This window comes from Zea mays, chromosome 6 (genome assembly GCF_902167145.1).
Source record: "Zea mays cultivar B73 chromosome 6, Zm-B73-REFERENCE-NAM-5.0, whole genome shotgun sequence".
In the NCBI taxonomy this organism is placed as follows: Eukaryota; Viridiplantae; Streptophyta; class Magnoliopsida; order Poales; family Poaceae; genus Zea; species Zea mays.
Genome location: NC_050101.1, coordinates 145,309,768 through 145,332,303, shown reverse-complemented (window position 1 = coordinate 145,332,303; position 22,536 = coordinate 145,309,768). Strand labels below are relative to the sequence as shown.

Here is a 22,536-nt window from a genome sequence, read left to right as displayed (position 1 = left end):
AATTGAACCAGCGTTTGAAGAGTCTTCTATGGATTGGAAAGTTTTGGTGCAAAAGAAACAAGTTCCTCCTTTGATTGCATGATGGGTAGAAGGTACATATAATTTTGTAAGGCAAAATAAAATAGGAACCATCAAGTGAAGCATTGTAGTACATCATATGAAGCCGCACAAATTGAAACGGAATATGAATTTGTATTACATAAAAACCAGGTATACATCAGCCATTCTGGAAGACCAATCGACAACACAACACCATCTGCCATTACAGAGAAATCCAATATATGACCAATTGTTATCTGCTTTAAGTATTTTTTTACCATGGCACCGTTGGCTGCCTTCTGTTAAAGTAGACGTGCCAATCGCATGGACGATCCAGATAGCGAGGGTGCCAGTTTTTTTCCCCCGAACGCGCAGGAGAGCTACACATCACTATATTAAGAAGAAAAGGTGGGTCCAACATAGACCAGAACAGGACAGGTACAGGGCCTCCTTAAGGTAGCCGAAAACAAAGAAACATAAAAGGATTCATAATCTGATCAGTAATCTACAACAGCGACCTGGCTAACTGCATTAAGCACTTGAGAGGTGGCTATGAGTAGGCAAGGCCTTTGGCTCCGACCATCTCCCACATCCTACACTCCTCTCCTGCCTGCCTTAAAACAAGAGCTATGTTGGGGGTTAAACCATCAAAACACATTTGTTCCGGTGATTCCAGATCATCCAAGCGCCCAAAGCAATGAGGGTATCGTGCCTTTTTTTAAAAGGACCAGGTGCAGCCTCACTGAGAAATTCCCACCAGGCGTCACACTATTTTTGATACCAGAAATATAGCTGCTCCCTGATGACCTCTAAAACCCCATTCAAACTAGGCAAGATCCCATCAATTACACATCGATTGCGGAGATTCCAGATTGCCCATGCTGCAAGGATGATAATGGAGTTCAAGCCTTTCTGGACTTGACCATCCACTCTTTCATTAGATTTGGCCCACCAATCATCGGAATGCCAATCATCTGGTTGATGGGTTAAATCTTGCAAGCATACTTTCTGCAGGAGGATATACCATACTTGTCTACCAAATACACACAAAATAAGTAAATGATCATTTGATTCTTCAGCCTGATGATCCAGTTCCCTTCTAGCTAAGTGATCGGCGATCCAGCACTTATCATGAGTGACCAATGACATGAATTACATTTGGCGGGAGCCCAATTTTTCCAGATTCTCCCCCACAGTCTGAATTATACAGCACCTATGAACAAACTTTCCAGATTCTCTTCCACAGTTATGCGTGTTCGAGAAAAACAAAGTTTATTGTAAAAAAAACCTGGTAAATATAAAGAGCAGGAGTTTATGCAAAATGAAAAGAGACCATCCCTTAGTGAAGAAAGAGAATTTAAATTTTGTAAGCATTTCCTATTGAGTTAAATGCACTTAGGTCCCCAAACCTAGAAAATGTATTTTTGGATCCGCAAACTTGTCAGTGGTGGACCACACGTCCATAAACTTGTTAAACGGTGTATCGTAGGTCCATTTCCGGACCATACCAACCACCGGTGCATCACTTAACAAGTTTAGGGACCTAAAAATGCATTTTCGAAGTTCATGGACCTAAGACCGTCTTCAGCAGTTCACCCATATACTCACGCAAAACACTGTTTTGCACTGTAAACTGCACTGTTCGCAGAGTGGAGTTTGAATATGGGGATGTGGATGGGGTCTGGGGATGAGTAAGCTGCTGGAGATAGCCTAAGTGCCCCTCAACATGTTCGGAGGCTGGTCATGCATTTAACTCTTCCCTATATTATTCCACACAAAATGTTCTGACAGTTGCCTTTTATTGGAGTAACAATATATTCTTTACCTTCTTGCCTATGTACCTATGGCTTTACAAAAGTGTATTGTCCTTGATGGTTGCTTCTCAATAAATATTTCATTTGCTCATATTGTATCAACTGTCATCTGATATAACTGTATGTATTACAGTTAATTCTTCCATACCGACGATATGAAGCTGACCAAGTAAGTTTTCTTTCCTGCTTGTGCTTCTCTTGGTTCAGCTAAACCAATTTTCCAGTGTGTCAAAAATGGTTTTAGAATTAAGGCATCACATGCAATATGCATGAATTCAGTGACATGTTCTCGCTGTCAATTTTAGTTCATGTTTCATACAAGCAAATAAATGTACATGCAAATCAGAATCATTGTCTGAAATACCAAATAAAGATGACCGGAGTTAGTATAAAATTAAAGTAGCTCCAGTATACAATAGTGAAGATGGATACAGTGAGGTTAACTTATGTTCTCATTCTTGATACCTAAACTAATTGCTAGCAATTTCAAACAAATTGTATGGCTTTAACTTCCCCTAAAGTAGATATCTACTCCTTCAGTTCCATAGTGTCATTCTCTCCCCCTAAGAAGTCAAACATTTTCAACTTTGACAAAATACATAAAAGAAAATATTAATATTTATTGTGTATAATTAGTATCATTAGGGAGTTCCCAACTGTAAAATTGTGAAGTACTTGATGTATCACATAGGAAATGGGGTACATATATATAGACTCAGAACTCTAACCCTAATGGGCATGCAACCCAACAGTGGTGTCGCCCCCCCACACAGAGTACACACACTGTCTAACATCCCAACGCAGTCGCAATGGGGGCACCACACATGATGAGATTGGAGTAGAAGCCGAAGGTAGGAGCCGACGGGTTGAAATCCCCCCTCACTCGCAGCGTTGTTAGGGTGCGAATGTTGCGATTGGAGTAGAGACTGGTGTGCACTCCAAGAAGACGATAGCCCTTAGATGCCGAGGTAACCGAAGTCGAGGTGGCCATGGTTGGGAGACACACGACAGTAGCCTGTTCTTCGGGAGGGGTCGACATTCGAGCGTCAACGATCGGTGGTGCGATGCAAAAGGGACAACAGCAGCCTCAGGGCCTTCGTGCTTCTTTCCCCGTTCGGTCATCAAGGAGCCTCGCCAGGGAGGCTGGCGGCAGCGCACGCGTCTGCGCTGGTCAGGGTAGCCACGCCCGCGACAGAGTAGAAGGGGCTACGGCGGATCCGGTCGGGAAGGCAACTGCGGATCCAGCCACGAAGACGATGATCCGGCCAAAGGGACGACAGATCCAGTCGGGAAAGTCGTGGCAACGGTGGATCCGACCGGGAAAGCCGTGGCGGTGACGAAAAAGGGGTGGGACAACGGGGCGGGTCCAGCCGGGCAGGGCCTGCACCAGATTCAACCAGACAGGGGCGTTGACGCCGACGACAGGAGAAGCTTGAAAGTAGGAGGTACTGCTGGGCGTCTCAGGCGAGCCCGCAGGGACCGCTGCTCGCAGGCTGTGGAAGTCTTGGGCGCGAGCGCAGGTCGGCCGGAACTGGCCCGCGAGGCTAGCAGGACGCCGGGAGAGCCGAGCAACGGGAGGCGCAGACCACAGGGTAGGGGGCGTGTTGGGGTGTTGTCGGGCCTAGATCTGGCTGGCCAGAGGAGAGGGGCGGTGGTGAAGGCCGGCGGCCAGAGGAGGGAGGGAGGCCGGGCAGGGAGCCGACGGCCTAGGTGGCGGCACTGGGAGCCTAAAGACTGACCAGAAGGCCGGTGACGGTCGTGCGGCCTGCACCGGCGAGGGGGACCGAGCCTGTGCCTGTGGAGGACGCGACAGCAAGGGCCGCGCCTGCGTCGACGACGGTGGTCGTGCGGCCTGCTCCTGGGGGGCAGGCGAGCCCGTGCCTGTGGAGGCCACAACGGGGAAGGCCGACGACCAGAGGAGGGAGGGAGGCCGGGCAAGGAGCCGACGACCAGGGTGGCAGCGCAGGGAGCCTGGATGGCGGCGCTGGCGACAGCCATGCGGCCTGCGCCGGCGAAGGGGGTGGGGCCCGCGCCTGTGGAGGACGTGGCGGCAAGGGCCGCGCCCGCGCTAGGCAGGGGAGCCACGCCTGCGCCGACGGCGGTGCGGCCTGCGTCTGTGAGGGGGGCCGAGCCCGCGCCTGTGGAGGCCACGTCGGCAAGGGATGCGCTCGCGTCGGACAGGGGAGCGGCGCCCGAGCCCTGGTTGGCGGTGGGTAGGGATGAAAACGGTCGGAAACGGTATTTATTCGGTAATCAGTTTTTTAGTCGTTTTTCTTTCATTGCGAATAAATAGGATATAGAATCTATAATACAAATTTGTATTCTTGTTTTTAACATTCAGCTTCTAAAGATTCATAAAAGGTAAACCTTAAATTCATCATATATTTTCTCAAATAATAGATATAAACTTCGGTATGAATTCGGAAACAAATTCGGTAATTTTTTCAACTTTTTGTGTTGTAGGGAGCAAATAATACATAAAACAATTTATGTAAATATTTTATCCATATTTGTACTAATGTGCTCGATAACATAAGAAAAGATCAATATCAAATTTTATACATATCTATTTTAAAATATTAAATTTGTCCTAACAGTTCGAATTACCACTTTCATCCCTAGCGGTGGGCCCTGCAGTGGAGGAGGGAAGCTCCATGGGGGGAAGGGAGGGGAGGGAAGTCCGGCCGGCAGGGGGAAATTGGTGCCCCGCTCCATGTGTTGGACCCAACGTCCTCCCACTACCCTCGTTGGCGCGCTCAGGTGGTCCTCGTGCTCCAGCGGTTCGCCCTCGCCGACCACGTCCTCGACGACGTCGTTGCCCCGCTGTCCCCATCTTGGTACCAGATGGACATCGTGGTCCTCTCATGGCTCATCGACACCATCACCGTCGAGCTTCAGGACATCGTCCGCGACCAGGAGGGCACCGCTCTCCAGGCTTGGCTCGCCCTCGAGGAGCAGTTCCTCAGGATTCTGGAGGCTCGGGCGCTCCACCTCGACGCGCTGTTCCACCTTTTCGCTCAGGGGGATCTCTCCGTGAGCGAGCACTGGCGCAAGATGAAGGGCATGACAAACTCTCTCCGCGACCTCGACGAGCCTGTCGCCGACCGTACCTTGGTGCTGAACCATCCGTGTGGCCTCAGCCCCTGCTACACCCACCTGAATTCTCTAATCAAGAGGACCGTGCCATTCCCCACCTTTTACAATGTCCACAACGAGCTTCTCGAGGAGCTCACCATGGAGACTGAGACACCCGTTCCCGCCCTGGCCCTCTACAGCGTGCCTCCCGGTGGTCAGGTGCCCTCGAGGGGCCAGGCCCCTCGCCCTTCGTCGACCGGGGCTCCTACCCGCCCTCCCCCTGCCATCCCTGTGGCCCCTCGTCTGTCTCCCACCGCCAACAGAGGTCGTCGTCCCTTCAAGGGCAGCCGCGGGAGTGGTGACTCCACTCAGGGAGCTCCCTCCAGTCGGGGTGGCGACTCGACATGGCCGTCGTTCTACAACCCCTAGATCGGGACCATCTCCATGTGGCTGGGTCGGGCTCCGGGTGCCTCCCTACCTCGTCCTCCTACGCCGGCCCTCCTGACGGCGTCCCCCTACGGCGTGCCCCTGACGATTCTGGCTCCGCCCTCGCTCCCGCCTCTTGGAAGTTGGAACCCCCACCCCGACACCCTGGTACCCGCTGGCTGGAGGGTGGGACTGAACCTCCCTCGTCGTCACCTTCAGCACCATGGCGATGACACCATCCCCCTCTGACTGGGTCGTTGACTCCGGTGCGTCCTACCACGCCACCTCCACCGCGAGCACGTTATCTCGCTCTCATCCCTCCTTGACCGTTGTTGGGAACAGTTCCACTCTCTCGGTCACCTTAGTAGGAGCCTCGGTTCTCCTAGGACCGTTCTATCTCAACGACGTTCTCGTAGCTCCACATATTACTCACAACCTTGTTTTCGTTTGATGGTTCACCGTCGACAATTCTTGTTCCATTGAGTTTGACCAGTTTGGTTTCTCTATGAAGGATCTAGCCACCAGGACCCCTCTCGCCCGCTATGACAGCCCGGGGCTCTCTACACACTCCGACCTTCCTCCAGCGACACGTCCTCCCCACCCGTCATGGTCTCCACCACCTCCTCCACCACTTGGCATCGTCGTCTCGGCCATCCAGGACTCGACATCATGACCAAACTCACCGGCAGTTTAGACATTTCATATAGTAGGGGACATTTTGAGGGTCTTTGTCATGCTTGTCAGTTAGTCCGCCATACTCGTCTTCCATTTACTACTCGGGCTGAGTGTGCTTTTGAACTAGTTCATTGTGATCTCTGGACTTTTGTGCTCAGTCTTTCTGGATATAAATACTACTTGGTGATTTTGAATGATTTTCTCATTTTCTTTGGACTTTCCCGCTTCGGTTGAAGTTCGACACGTTCGTCAACCTCACCCACTTCGCCTAGGTCTCCACCTAGTTTTGTCGCCCGGTTCGTGCCCTCCAGTGTGACAATGGCCACGAGTTCGACAACTATGACTCTCGCTCCTTTCTCACCCATGGCGTTCAGCTGCGTTTCTCGTGCCCTTACACCTCTCCCAGAATGGCCGGGCCGAACGACCAACCTCGTGCAGCATCAGCGCACGAAGCACGTGGAGGTCGACCTACACTTCGTCCATGAGCGTGTTGTCGCCGGTGACTTTCGGGTTCAGTGTCCCAACCACACCACAGTTTGTCGACATCTTCACCAAGGGATGTCGTCGAGTGTCTTCGCCGATTTTCGATACAGTCTCAACATCTGTAGAGGATAGAGTTGAGACTGTGTGTGTGGGGGGGGGTGTTAGAACCCCGTTTTGGGTTTTGGGGTTAGCCCCTTGTAATTATCTTCATACCCTTGTGTAATGCGCTTGGCCTAACATCTCTTTGTCTATTAATACAAGTCCCAACCCTGAGTTAGGGTTAGGGTTTCCCACAGAAACACTGATAACAAGAGTGGTCCACAAATCACAAGTGTATGAGATCAAAAGTTCGCACAACCTAAGAGGAGCTAGTGAAAGAGAGTCAAACATGACGACCTAGCTGACAGACATGGCATAGATGCTCGGAGGTGTCTCTAGTACAAGAAATGATTGAACCAGTACACAACTTGGACAACACGACAGGGCTAGGATGACCGAGGCGCCGATGTCAAGTCTTAGAGGTAGTGGAAGTAGTTAGTGCGTGTGGCTGCGACGAAGATGAAGTAGTGGAAGCAGTAGGTGGAGAAGGGGACACAAGCAGTCGCATGGTGTAAAGGGGCCTAGAGCTATCACAACAGACGAGAATGCTTCGGGTAGCGAGTTCCTTCATAGACAAGCCAAAAGGATCAAACAAAATAGAGCAAGAGTTATCAGTGGTAAATTGACTTATGGGTAAAAAATTTATATGGGGGCGACAAGAACATTGTGAAGATGAAAGGGCCCGGGAAGGACCGAATCATCTATAAAGGTGTGACCGGGACAATGTTCCCATTGTCCATTGATAGATGAAGGATGCGATGGGAGAGGTGGGTGGGAAGAAGTATACAAGCATCTGGAGTGGTGTGGTTGGAAGCACCTGGGTCAGCAACCCAGTTGGTTAGGGCAGGGGGTCAGGGTCATCGTGCTGAAGGAGCTAGCAAGCAACTGTTGATCCCACCCTCCAAGCCATGGGTTCTAGGAAGGAATAGAGGGTGGTGGCAGGGAAGTAGCGGTCGATGAGGTGCTGGAGGCGCAAAGGGAGAGTGGGTTGGGGGAATACATTGGGTCGAGAAGTGTCAGGTCGGCTAGGGCGGAGGCATGCACGGAGGAGGTCCCCCCGTTGATGGGATGAACCACATGGATATGGGGCCTATCCACAGATTCTAGAGAGGGCCAAGGAGTGTCACCCTAGCCACTCTCACCCGTGCTGACACCCTTCTTCCGACGATGATCGCCACCCCTATACCTCGCACCCCAAGGGGTAAGAGGGAACATGCGACGAGCCAGACGTCGGGGGTAGGCGAGCGCGATGACGAGTTTCCAAGGCAGGAGTGGAGCGTGGGCACGAGGGTTGGCCCTCAGAGGAGTTGTAGAGGGCGGTAGCGGCGTCGAAGTGAGGAGGCGGCTCCTTGGTGAATTCCTCAACGATGAGGTCATTCTGGACCGAAAGGACGAGAATGGGACCGAGCTAGTGATCTAAGTGCGGAGTTGGTCTTGGCGCTCGTTGAGGCTGCAAAGAAGGTTGAGGGCGAGCGTATGGTTGGAGGTAGGTTGCCTGAGATGATAGAGGGAGGCTGCGATGCCTTTCATCTGGCGACAGTACTCGGTGACAAAGAGCTCCACCTGAACGAAGATCCGGAAGGTGGTATCGAAGTGGAGAGCATTAGCCTCGCGATTGTCGAGGAAGTGCTCCTCGATGGCAACCTAGGTCCGATGAGCAGTGCCACCATGCTCGCGAATGGCGTCCTGTACCTCAACAGTGACCGTCCTGAGTATTCAGGAGAGGACCACACTATCCATCTGCCGCCAGGATGGGATAGTGAGGGATACTTATGTTGGACATGGTTGTCCAGTGCGTAGCGCTGCAGTATGAGGAGGACGAGATCACGCCATTGGGCGTAGGTGTAGGAAGTCGAGTCGAGGAGGATGGGGACTAGAGAACGGATGTTCTGAACACCCGTCGCCTAGGCATGAAGGTTGGCGACAACGACGGCCTCATACGCCAAGGGGGTCGACAATCGGGGCCTCAGGTGAGGGTCGATGCAAGGAGATCCAAGCAGATGGTGCTCAATGTTGGCCAGCTGCCGAGCAAGAGCATTCGTCGTGGTGCGTTCGTGCTCCTAAGAGAGGGCGGTGACACGTTTGCGATCCCATGCAACAACCACAATCGCCTTGGTAGCCATGAGGACCACGACCAAGGTGGAGTGAGCCGTTGCAACATCAGGGGATAGGAGTGTGGCTGATGGATTTGCGAAGGGCAGAGAGGGTTTGAGGACACCATGGCCGCCGCCAACGGTAGATTGGCCTACACTAGACCAGGCAAGCCCAGACTGGTAACCGCTAGGCTTGGGCTCTCCGGTGGCACCTAGGCCAAGGGCGGCTGGGCCAGGGATGGCCGGAGCCGAGGCGGTAGAACCATGGCCAGTTGGGTCCCCACCCACAAGGGGGAGACGGGCGTGGCAGTAGGAAGCAGAGGGGCTAGGGTGGGCAGAGCAGGGCTCATGTTGGCGGCGTGATGGCGACGACGACTTGCTAGCAGGGCGGCAACCCGGTGTCGATAAGGGAGAATGTCGGATCCGCGCTAGGAACGAAGGGCAGTGGGTTTGTGCCGGCTAGAGAGGATGGCGCGACATGATCAATGTCACCCAACTTAGTGAATAGAGAGGCGGGGAAGAGGAGGGAGGTGGCAACATGCTTAGAGAATAGAGGCGGGGTCGCGGGGAAGAGGAGGGAGGTGGCAACATGTCAGCCATGGCGACCACGCGTGCAGAGGGAAGGCCAGACAACATCGACGTTGGCCTGTTGGCCAGGAGGTGGTGTCGTTGGCTAGGGAAGGGACAGAAGGAGAGAGAGGTTGGCTAGATACCATGTTGGAATAGTTGAAAACCCTAACCCTTGAATGGCCTGAGTGTGTACATATGTATGAGGTACATGGGCTGGGCTCATGACTCGTAATAGATAAACAGAAAACAATAGTCTAACACATACATCACAATGAAGCTGGCGCACAAGTTCAAACTAGTAAAAGTTAGTTGTGTATGTTTGCCAAGCTAACAAGAGTGGCAAATAAAAAAATTCAACCTGCGGGGGTAAAACAGCCCTCGGGCATTATATAGAGCGATCTATTTTATTACAAGAGATGACTCTGATATTCTGTTGAGTAGCTAAGGTAGTTGGGGCAGGGTGACCAAGATGCTAGTGCCACTTAGTGGAAGGGACGATGAGGTGGGCATGAGCGGCAGTATCGATGGTGAAGGTGTAGAGATCACCATCACTAGCGCAGCCAAGAATCTCTCGTCTGGTACGAAGATCCTTAACAGAAAAAACAAAGAGATCAAATTCAATGGAGCAAAGGTTGTTGCGACTAAACTAACAAACGAACAACAGATTATGAATGAGAGGGAATGACAAGAACATTGCCAAGATGAAAAGTAGAGGATGAAGTTGGAAGAAGGGAGTGGCCGTGGGCAAGAACATGAGTTGTCATTGCCAATAATAATGGAAGAGTGAGAGGGAAGGAAGTAGGAGAGTATACCATCCGGTGATGGCATGTACGAGGTGGCGCCGGTGTCGAGGACCCAGGGGCTAGATCCCTGGAGTTGTAGCTGTTGCAGGGCAGCCACCAGACAAGATGGATCCTAGCTAGAGAAGGGTGCCTACTGCTGCCACCTAGGGGCAGGCTGAGACCAGCCCCCAGCTTGCTGCGACACTGTGGCTGGGTGGTTGGAGACGCTCGGGACACAACAAAGGCAGTGTTGGCCAGGGGATAAGGCCCGAACAGGCGTGCAAAAGGTGGGTGCCAAGCAGGATTAGTAGGCAGCACGCCCCACAGGTTGAAAGTTGAGACAGACCCATGGACTATAGAAGGATGTGACCTTGCTTGCTGCCAGTCCCTGCGGCCCTTGCGTTAGTTGCGATTGCCGACACTACTGTTGCCTGCAGGAGCAGTGCCCATACCAACAATGCCCTTCAGCCGTCAGAACAGTCCCCAACGCAACCGGTGCTGCTGGCGAGGAGGGCGGTAGCCTAGGCATTCTTGACTTTGTTGGCGAGGCACAATTCTTTGAGGATCAACAATCCAGCTTGTTGCGTGCTTCGACAAAGGACAACAGGGGTTTGGTGTTGGCGATGTCGGCGGTGGTGTTGGTGTAACAGGTGTTGAGGATGCAAAGGATGATTAGGACGAGCTGGGGATTGTCGACGATGACGCTGACATCATGGAGGGCGTCTGCGAGGGTCTTGATCTGCTTGCAATACTCATTGATGGACATATCACTTTGGGTAATGGAGTGAAACTCATGACTTATGAAGATCGCTCGTGGAGCTTTGTTAGCGGTGAAGAGTCTATCGATGGTGACCCAAAGCTGGCATGCAGTCTGATCGACGATCATGGCGAGATCAAGGACCTTGTCGGAGGCGGATCCATAGAGCCAGCTGCAGACGCAATTGTCTGCCTGCAACCAAGATGGATCTATGAGTCGGGCGACCTTGGTGCTGTTTATGTACCCTATGAGGTCAAATCTGCCGCACATGGCTGTGAAAATGTTGGAGCAACGAGTGTAGTTAGGGTTCTGGAGTTCTAGGTCGATAGAAACATGGGATTTGACATGGATTGAGGTATAGGGTTGTACCGCAGGAAGGCTGTCGCTGAGGTGGTGGAGATGGAGACATGATATAGTCTGACGATCAGGCCTGGAGAGGGTCCCAACGTGTGGGTGTGGGTAGCAGAGGATGAAATGCCCGAGGGAGCGGAGGGTCGATGTGCATGGGAGGTGGCGCCAGAGAGGAGGGGGTGGGGGGGGCAGGCAGCAGAAGGAAAACATAGACTCATGATACAATATAGAAAGATAGATGAGAAATACCACACACCCTTAGATGGGGGGTGACCATATATATAGGACCAATATGGCTTGGAGTACAAGCCAACTATAAATCTAAAAGATATGCTTACATACAATCTCTAACTCTAACGATTCACTTGCGCTGGTTTGCCATGAACAGGGTAATTTTTGCACTGTTTCATCGGGATCATACAAACTTGTGTGGGACAATTCATATTCTTCATTCTTCAAAAAGGTAATCATAAATGATGCCCGGCACATATCATTGCAGTTGATGCCATGTTCAAGGTCTATTTTCCAATATATTCATAGGTTAAGTTGTTTAGTATTTTCTACGATGTGTTGCAAATCTTATAGGTTAATAACTACCTTTCGTGACGTGGAAGCATTTCCTAATTTCCGTTCCCATGCTAGTTGGTTGCCTACTGTTTCTTTTTTGTAGGAAACGAAGGAGAGCTGCGCTTTATTATTATATTAAGAAGAAAATGGACAAGAATTCAGTTAGAACGCACACCTTCCATCACAAATGCCACACTTAGTAGTTACAATTACAACCGTGCCGACTAAAAAGAAGACAAAGAACGACACATCTAAGGGCATGCACAACCCTGAGACTCTGGCCATACCATGGAGGCAGTCAAGAAGGAGATTTCTCTAGCCCCTGCCTTAGGCCAAAGTCGACGCTCTTCCCCTGCCACGATTAGGGCTTGAGAAACACTAGGAGTCATAACGTCAAAAAAAAAACAGTTTTGGTGGATCCAAGTGCTCAGTATGATCTGAGAGTTGATCCCACATTGGATCATACCACTGATTGAATATTGGTTTCCTCTTTCAACTGCATAGTAGTGTTATTATCCAAGTAACGATTCTTCTAATTTTTGCCTATTGACAGGTCCTTCGGTACAAGGTGGATGCTGTGCCACCGGTTGTTGAGCCGGCCTTGTCAGCCACGGAACTCTGAAGAGGTCTGTCTTAATATAATGATGTAACGAGGGCCGATGCATGCCCGAGTATAGCTGTACAAATGTTTCTGAAGGCCCCACACGGTGCTGTTACTGATTATTCCATCGAATGCTTTGCGGTGTTCTGATCGCAGCATTCCCTGATAGCTCGCTGTCAGAGCGCATGGATATGTACTTTGTGTGCACATGGCTGCGGCCACTTGTCACCGACGAATGCCTGAATATAACAGAAATGTATTATATCGACCAATAAGAGCATGTCTGATTGGAAGCTGTCGTGGTTTGTTTTTATTTTTTTTCTCGAATACGGAGAGCTGTGTGTCATTGCACCAGGAAGAGGAAGAGCTGTGGACGTGCTCCCTGGAAAGAGCATCCCCTTTGGCTACCAATTGTTGAATTTGCCAGTCCATATTTTAGCGCTTCGGATCTGCTCAGATCCCGATTCTGTTTGGATGAATTGAGCTTTGCTTTCCCCAACGAAAATACAGAAGCACGGTATTTTCTGTTAGTGTTTTATGGGCTTGGCCTATATAAATATTTACTAATTCTAAAAATATATATTAGATAGCCTAGCGGTTAAGGCTTCTGAGTAGCACCTTCAACACTTTCATACAAACAATGTATGGACTGACAACATGAGTACGTGCACGACAGCTGAATTTTCGGGTTTGTTCTAATTTAGTCAATTATGTTTTAGAGCTTATGCTTGGTGTCCTAAATGTTTTAATGATTAGAAACTTTGGAGAGGACTAGAAAAGACTTGGGAAAGACCAAGGTGTCGAGGAGGAGGAGCAAGGGCGTCCACAATAGGATGGAGATAAAGTCCGACTCTGTTGCGATTCCATCTCGGGTATTAGGACTAGTTTGCACTAAAATGGATGCCTAGGATTCATCCAGACTCCGATTCTGACGAACTTGATATGGTTGGAAAGATAAGGAGATTATCTAACCAACCCAACTGGTATCACTTTAAATTTCATCCTGAGTCAACAGGAATAGTCGAAACAAGTCAGCGTTCAGATTCTGTTTTGGTGTTGCGACACCGTCTACTGGGTCGTGTATGTGTTGGAGCCTATTAGGGGTACCTCTAGGGGTTGTGCACGCCCCTAACCTCTATTTTAACAGCAGTTGCCACCACATTAGGGTTTGAGGTTTTACTCGGATCATATATGTCATCGAACAGTGCCGTCGTTCATTGGTTTGTGAGACCCTAACTCGTAATCAACACAGTTTTGATTGCACTCTTCATGTTGTTGCTTGTGTTCTTGATTGTGCTTGCAGGGATAAGCCTTCATGGCGAGATCACTCATGTGTCATGGGTGATAACCAACGAAGCAGTGATGTAGTGATTGCGAGGATCCGTTGGCTCGGAGCCTTGGATCATCAACGTCGAGATCTTCACCTAATCAAGTTATCGTACCTCACGGAAGATTGTACCTTGCTCTCTATCAAGTGGTATCAAGATTCAAGTTGCCCATAAAGTATAATCATACCTTTAGACTTATTTGTTCGTCACATAACCTGAAAAGGCCAAAAAACAATAATATTGCCCTGGTCATATACTCAAAACCATAACAGTCTGTTATGACCTACAACCATTGCCTTAGTCTTTTGCACAATTTGGTTTCAGATTTCGTCATATTGAGTTTGTCCTAGGTCATGATCTTGTTGGTTTAGATTTGTTTTTGGTTCAGTTTGATCCATTTTATCTACTGTCATTCCACAAATTCAATCTCTAAAACAGATCTCATCATCTCGTCATTATCAGATTAGTTTTTGTCTAGTTCGGTATTTAGAGCACTCACATAAGAACTCAGAATTTTGTCTTCTTGTACTTTCTGGAAAGCTTAGAAAATTATCTACAATTTTTTCATTTACGAGTTTTCCAGAAAACATTATTATCAAAAAGAGTTATCTGTTTTGGAAATAAATATATTTATGATCCTGAAATTTTGGACCAATCTGTATTTCGGTGTCAATATCTCTCACTTCCTTTATCCAAAATAGGTAATCCATACATCTAAAATAAATATAAAAAAGAGACCTACAAGTTTCGGTGTCAATATCTCTCACTTCCTTTATCCAAAATAGGTAATCCATACATCTAAAATAAATATAAAAAAGAGACCTACAAGTTTCGTGTTGTGACTTTTTGCGTTTGAGGTCCCTATGTTTGTCAAACACTCTGTTGAAGTTAGGGAAAAAATATGTGAGAGGCAGACGGGATTTATTTGATACTCTTGTGTTATATCTTGTTTTTGTGTCACTTGTGAAAAAAAGAGAATATAAAAAGGCAAGTGTAAAAAACATCCGCACAAAACAAAGAAGAAAAAACAGAGAAAAAGAGTGCGCATAAGCATGAACACCATTGATCTGTGCATCTTTGTGATTGTTTTTCATTCCAACTTGTTCCCTTGCCTGTTGGGGACTTGTTCTCAAATGCTATGAATTAAAAACAAGGCAACACAAAAGAAGGTTAAATGATTAACGTCCTTCGTCCTTCGAAGCATTATTTCCCTTGGGATATAACGATCTTCGGACGAAGGTCATGAAGGACATACCTTCATCATTACGGCATATGATAGCGAATGATGAGAAACACATGAAATACGAAAGATAGCATGAACATTTATATACCATTATTAGCTCATTTCTATTTTATTAACATGGAAAAATAGAAATGACATTAAGTTACAAGTGTACCTTTGGCTTGAAAGAAAGCAAAAGTACAAGCGTGACGCAAAAACAAATGCCAAGTCAGCGTGAACAATACGAGAGTACTGTTCATCTATTTATACGCACGGGTCGCAGCCCATACAAAATTACATTCAGGCCCTTTGCATTTGATAATAACTCTATAGTAATTTATAAGGGTCTAGATGGCCTTTTCCTCTTTAAGTCGGTTTCCTTTTTCCTGTCAACATGCCGAAGCTCCCTTGCACAACTTCGGCTCTGTTCCATCCTTCGTTCTCCTTGTGTTTCTTCGTACAACGATCCTGACTCCGAAGGTTCCTGCTCACGTATTACACTCCAGAAACATTGTCAAATCACGTTTTTGAGGACCTTCGGAAGCCGAAGGCCCCCAACATTGCCGTACCTAGATCCTTGTCACCTTCTTTCTTGTACCTTGATCCAACTGTTCTAATACATTCTCTAGGCAAGCAACCAAGACTAGTACTTTGGACACTTATTCAGCATTGCTATCTGTTACTGACTTGTGTGTCACAGATATATATTTAGTGAGCCTTTACAAAGCTCCACCTTTCTCTCGAGCAGAACAGGTACTCCTTTGCAATCACACCAGACACTATTTGCCACCTGCAGTGCTGGTAAGAACCTTGTAAGAAAAGAGTGAGACGCTTCGCAACTTGTGTTACACCACCACCCTTGAGAGTAGTTGTAGGGTTCACACCTTTTGCTTGTTGCCTTTGTTTCTGTTTTGTACTAACAATGGCAGGAACATCCCTTCTGAAGCTCCGCGACATGATGAGAGCTATGTGTGATGCACTCAATATGAACACTGAAAGGTTGAAGAGAGTTTTATGACTTATTGAACAGATGGACATGATGGAGACTCGTCTACCATAGCCTACAACTTCTTCCGCAGGTGATTATATTCTCCCTTTTTCATCTTATGATGGTATAAATGCTGAAAATATATTGAGTGAGAAACTAAGATAGATTGTATTTTTGCAAAATATTTTATGTGTGATCGGAAAAAGATCAAAAAGCCAACTAGTGTTTTGTCCCTTTCTGCTTTACCTTGGTGGGAGTTCTTAACTCTATCTAATAAACCACAAATTTGGAAAGATCTAAAATTCTTATGCGAGATACTTTTATTAATACACCTCCTGAATTAAATTCATCTAATGAGGTGCATCATCTAGTGGACCATACTATTGTTATTCCTCTTACTGTGACTATCCTTTTGCAGGATCGTATACAAAAATGAGAGGATGATGTTAAACAAAATGAGGTGCTCATAGCAACATCAGAAAGTTTAGATCCATCATTTCATAATTCATCAAGTATTCCTTTTGCTAGTGAGAGTAAAGGTAATGCTCATGTTGAGACTTCTCTTGATGTGTTAAATTTTTCTCCAAATCATCAACATATTCCTTGTGGTAAAGAAGAGTTGTATGATGATGCTTCTGTTGTTTCTGTGCCACAACTTATGCAAGAATTTCGAACATTCAGTCCCATAACTAGTGTGCATGATGAGCTAAAATTGTTATTTTCTTTAAATACTGAAAGGGAATTAGGCTTACACCTAGTTCCTAATTGATTTTGGTGGTTGAATTGCCCAACACAAATAATTGGACTAACTAGTTTGCTCTAGTGTACAAGTTATACAGGTGCCAAAGGTTCACACTTAGCCAATAAAAAGACCAAGAATTGGGTTCAACAAAGAGAGCAAGGGATAACCGAAGGCAGCCCTGGTCTGGCGCACCGTACTGTCCGGTGTGCCACCGGACAGTGTCCGGTGCACCAGGGGACTTCACGCTGAACTCCTCACCTTTGGGAAAATCCAGAGGCGCTCCGCTATAATTCACCGGACTGTTCGGTGTACACCGGACAGTGTCCGGTGCCCCAGAAGAGAGCAACTCTGGAACTCGCCAGCTTCGGGAATTCGCTCCGCTATAATTCATCGGACATGTCCGGTGTACACCGGACTCTCCGGTGAGCCAGCGGAGCAACGACTACTTCGCGCCAACGGTCACCTGCAGAAGCATTAAATGCGTGCCAGAGCGCGCAGAAGTCAGGCACGCGCGAAGTGGCGCACCGGACACTCTACAGTACATGTCCGGTGTGTCACCGGACATCAAGGCGGGCCCAGCAGTCAGAGCTCCAACGGTCGAAACCCAACGACCTGGTGACGTGGCTGGCGCACCGGACACTGTCTGGTGTGCACCGGACTGTCCGGTGCACCATGCGACAGATAGCCTCCACCAAACGACTAGTTTGGTGGTTGGGGCTATAAATACCCCCAACCACCCCACATTCAAGTCATCCAAGTTTTTACACTTCCAACCACTTACAAGAGCTAGGCATTCAATACAAGACACACCCAAGTGATCAAATCCTCTCCCAATTCCACAAAAGCTTTAGTGACTAGTGAGAGTGATTTGTTGTGTTCTTTTGAGCTCTTGCGCTTGGATTGCTTTCTTCTTTCTCATTCTTTCTTGTGATCAACACTCAATTGTAACCAAGGCAAGAGACACCAATTGTGTGGTGGTCCTTGCGGGGAAGTTTTGTTCCCGGTTGATTTGAGAAGAGAAAGCTCACTCGGTCCGAGGGACCGTTTGAGAGAGGGAAAGGGTTGAAAGAGACCCGGTCTTTGTGACCACCTCAACGGGGAGTAGGTTTGCAAGAACTGAACCTCGGTAAAACAAATCCGCGTGTCACATTCTTTATTCGCTTGCAATTTGTTTTGCACCCTCTCTCGTGGACTCGATTATATTTATAACGCTAACCCAGCTTGTAGTTGTGATTAACTTTGTAAATTTCAGTTTCGCCCTATTCACCCCCCTCTAGGTGACTTTCAATTGGTATCAGAGTCGGTGCTTCATTAGAGCCTAACCGCTCGAAGTGATGTCGGGAGAACACGCCAAGAAGGAGATGGAGACCAGCGAAAAGCCCACTACAAGCCACGGGAAGGCTTCATCGGAAGAGTCCCGCAAAAAGGGAAAGGGGAAGGAGAAGAAAGCTTCTTCCCACAAGTCGCATCGGAGTGGCGACAAGATAAAGAAGATGAGAAAGGTGGTCTACTACGAGACCGACACTTCATCACCTTCTACCTCCAGCTCCGACGCGCCCTCCGTAACTTCTAAGCGCCATGAGCGCAAGAAGTTTAGTAAGATCCCCTTACATTACCCTCGCACTTCTAGACATACTCCATTACTTTCCGTTCCATTAGGCAAACCGCCAACCTTTGACGGTGAAGATTATGCTAGGTGGAGTGATTTAATGAAATTTTATCTAACCTCACTCCACAAAAGTATATGGAATGTTGTTGAGTTTGGAGCACATGTACCATCCGTAGGAGATGAGGATTATGATGAGGACGAGGTGGCCCAAATCGAGCACTTCAACTCCCAAGCCACAACCATACTCCTCGCCTCTCTTAGTAGGGAGGAGTACAACAAGGTGCAAGGATTAAAGAGCGCCAAGGAAGTTTGGGACGTGCTCAAGACCGCGCACGAGGGTGATGAGCTCACCAAGATCACCAAGCGGGAAACGATCGAGGGGGAGCTCGGTCGCTTCCGTCTTCGCCAAGGGGAAGAGCCACAAGACATGTACAACCGACTCAAAACCTTGGTGAATCAAGTGCGCAACCTCGGGAGCAAGAAATGGGATGACCACGAGGTGGTTAAGGTTATTCTAAGATCACTTATTTTCCTTAACCCTACTCAAGTACAATTAATTCGTGGCAATCCGAGATATACACTAATGACTCCCGAGGAAGTAATCGAGAATTTTGTGAGCTTTGAATTCATGATCAAGGGATCAAGGAAGATCAACGAGCTTGACGGCCCCTCCACGTCCGAAGCTCAACCGGTCGCATTCAAGGCGACGAAAGAAAAGAAGGAGTCTACACCGAGTAGAACACCCATCGACGCCTCCAAGCTCGACAACGAGGAAATGGCGCTTGTCATCAAAAGCTTTCGCCAAATCCTCAAGCAAAGGAGGGGGAAAGATTACAAGCTCCGCTCCAAGAAGGTTTGCTACAAGTGTGGTAAGCCCGGTCACTTTATAGCAAAATGTCCTATTTCTAGTGACAGTGATAGGGGCGACGACAAGAAGGGGAGAAGAAAGGAGAAGAAGAGGTACTACAAGAAGAAGGGCGGCGATGCCCATGTTTGTCGTGAGTGGGACTCCGACGAAAGCTCTAGCGACTCCTCCTCCGACGAGGACGCCGCCAACATCGCCGTCACCAAGGGACTCCTCTTCCCCAACGTCGGCCACAAGTGCCTCATGGCAAAGGACGGCAAAAAGAAGAAGGTTAAATCCAAATCCTCCACTAGATATGAGTCCTCTAATGATGAGGAAGATAATTTGCGTACCCTTTTTGCCAACTTAAACATGCAACAAAAAGAGAAATTAAATGAATTAATTAGTGCCATCCATGAGAAGGATGACCTCTTGGACTCCCAAGAAGACTTCCTAATCAAGGAAAACAAAAGGCATGTTAAAGTTAAAAATGCTTATTCTCTAGAAGTTGAAAAATGTGAAAAATTATCTAGTGAACTAAGCACTTGCCATGAGACTATAGACAACCTTAGAAATGAGAATGCTAATTTATTAGCTAGGGTTGATTCTATTGCTTGTAATGATTCAATTCCCAATCTTAGAAATTATAATGATGATTTACTTGCTAAGATTGAAGAATTGAACATTTCTCTTGCTAGCCTTAGAAATGAAAATGAAAAATTGATTGCTAAGGCTAAAGATTTTGATGTTTGCAATGCTACTATTTCCGACCTTAGAAGTAAAAATGATATATTACATACTAAGGTTGTAGAATTAAAATCTTGCAAACCCTCTACATCTACCATTGAACACACTACTATTTGCACTAGATGTAGAGATGTTGATATTAATGCTATACATGATCACATGACTTTAATTAAACAACAAAATGATCATATAGCCAAACTAGATGCTAAAATTGCCGAGCATGAACTTGAAAATGAAAAATTTAAATTTGCTCGTAGTATGCTTTATAGAGGGAGACGCCCTGGCATCAAGGATGGCATTGGCTTCCAAAAGGGGGACAATGTCAAACTTGATGCCCCTCCTAAGAAGTTGTCTAATTTTGTTAAGGGCAAGGCTCCCATGCCTCAGGATAACGAGGGTTACATTTTATACCCTGTCGGTTATCCTGAGAGCAAAATTAGGAGAATTCATTCTAGGAAGTCTCACTCTGGCCCTAATCATGCATTTATGTATAAGGGTGAGACATCTAGTTCTAGGCAACCAACCCGTGCTAAGTTGGCTAAGAAGAAAACTCCTGGTGCATCAAATGAGCATAGCATTTCATTTAAGACTTTTGATGCATCCTATGTTTTAACTAACAAATCCGGCAAAGTAGTTGCCAAATATGTTGGGGGCAAGCACAAGGGGTCAAAGACTTGTGTTTGGGTACCCAAAGTTCTTGTGTCTAATGCCAAAGGACCCAAAAACCATTTGGGTACCTAAAGTCAAGAACTAAACTTGTTTTGTAGGTTTATGCATCCGGGGGCTCAAGTTGGATCATCGACAGCGGGTGCACAAACCACATGACAGGGGAGAAAAAGATGTTCTCCTCCTACGAGAAAAACCAAGATCCCCAACGAGCTATCACATTTGGGGATGGAAACCAAGGTTTGGTCAAAGGATTGGGTAAAATTGCTATATCTCCTAACCATTCAATTTCCAATGTTTTTCTTGTAGATTCTTTAGATTACAATTTGCTTTCTGTTTCTCAATTATGTCAAATGGGCTACAACTGTCTATTTACTGATGTAGGTGTCACTGTCTTTAGAAGAAGTGATGATTCAATAGCATTTAAGGGTATGTTAAAGGGTCAGCTATACTTGGTAGATTTTGATAGAGCTGAACTCGACACATGCTTAATTGCTAAGACTGACATGGGTTGGCTCTGGCACCGCCGACTAGCCCATGTTGGGATGAAGAATCTTCATAAGCTTCTAAAGGGAGAGCACATTTTAGGATTAACAAATGTTCATTTTGAGAAAGACAGGATTTGTAGCGCATGCCAAGCAGGGAAGCAAATTGGTGCCCACCATCCACATAAGAACATCATGACGACTAACAGGCCACTAGAACTCTTACACATGGATCTATTCGGCCCGATAGCTTACATAAGCATCGGCGGGAGTAAGTACTGTCTAGTTATTGTGGATGATTATTCTCGCTTCACTTGGGTGTTCTTTTTGCAGGAAAAATCTCACACCCAAGAAACCTTAAAGGGATTCTTGAGACGGGCTCAAAACGAGTTCGGCTTAAGGATCAAGAAAATAAGAAGCGACAACGGGACGGAGTTCAAGAACTCACAAATTGAAGGCTTCCTTGAGGAGGAGGGCATCAAGCATGAGTTCTCCTCTCCCTACACACCACAACAAAATGGTGTAGTGGAAAGGAAGAATAGAACTCTATTGGACATGGCAAGAACCATGCTTGATGAGTATAAGACATCGGATCGGTTTTGGGCCGAGGCGGTCAACACCGCCTGCTACGCTATCAACCGATTGTATCTTCACCGAATCCTCAAGAAGACATCATATGAACTCCTAACCGGTAAAAAGCCCAATATTTCATATTTTAGAGTCTTTGGTAGCAAATGCTTTATACTTGTTAAAAGAGGTAGAAAATCTAAATTTGCTCCTAAGACTGTAGAAGGCTTTTTACTAGGATATGATTCAAACACAAGGGCATATAGAGTCTTTAACAAGTCCTCTGGGCAAGTTGAAGTTTCTTGTGACGTTGTGTTTGATGAGACTAACGACTCTCAAGTAGAGCAAGTTGATCTTGATGAGATAGGTGATGAAGAGGCTCCGTGCATCGCGCTAAGGAACATGTCCATTGGGGATGTGTGTCCTAAGGAATCCGAAGAGTCTACAAATGCACAAGATCAACCATCCTCCTCCACACAAACATCTCCACCAACTCAAAATAAGGATGGGGCTCAAGTTGATGAAGGGCAATATCAAAAAAATGAGCCACCTCAAGATGACAGCATTGATCAAGGGGGAGATGCAAATGATCAAGACAAGGAGGATGACGAACCAAGACCGCCACACACAAGAGTCCACCAAGCAATCCAACGAGATCACCACGTCGACACCATCCTCGGCGACATTCATAAGGGGGTAACCACTAGATCTCGTGTTGCACATTTTTGTGAGCATTACTCTTTTGTTTCCTCTACTGAGCCACACAGGGTAGAGGAAGCACTTCAAGATTCGGATTGGGTGGTGGCGATGCAAGAGGAACTCAACAACTTCACTAGGAATGAGGTATGGCATTTAGTTCCACGTCCTAATCAAAATGTTGTAGGAACCAAATGGGTGTTCCGCAATAAGCAAGACGAGCATGGTGTGGTGACAAGGAACAAAGCCTGACTTGTGGCCAAGGGATACTCCCAAGTCGAAGGTTTGGATTTCGGTGAAACCTATGCAC

General features: G+C 47.4%; 1 protein-coding gene across 2 annotated transcripts in view; it reads left to right on the top strand.

The window, feature by feature from the left end:
* The window catches only part of LOC103630158 (uncharacterized), a 31,232-nt gene extending 18,587 nt beyond the window's left edge, over window positions 1-12,645 (top strand). For both annotated transcript variants that reach the window (XM_008651241.4, XM_008651242.4), the window contains exons 13-15: window positions 1,987-2,022; window positions 11,553-11,627; window positions 12,285-12,645. In XM_008651241.4, the coding sequence (XP_008649463.1) occupies window positions 1,987-2,022; window positions 11,553-11,627; window positions 12,285-12,353 (180 nt within the window). In that variant the 3' untranslated portion in view covers window positions 12,354-12,645. The remainder of the gene's footprint in view (window positions 1-1,986; window positions 2,023-11,552; window positions 11,628-12,284) is intronic.
* The last annotated feature ends 9,891 nt before the right edge of the window (window positions 12,646-22,536 follow it).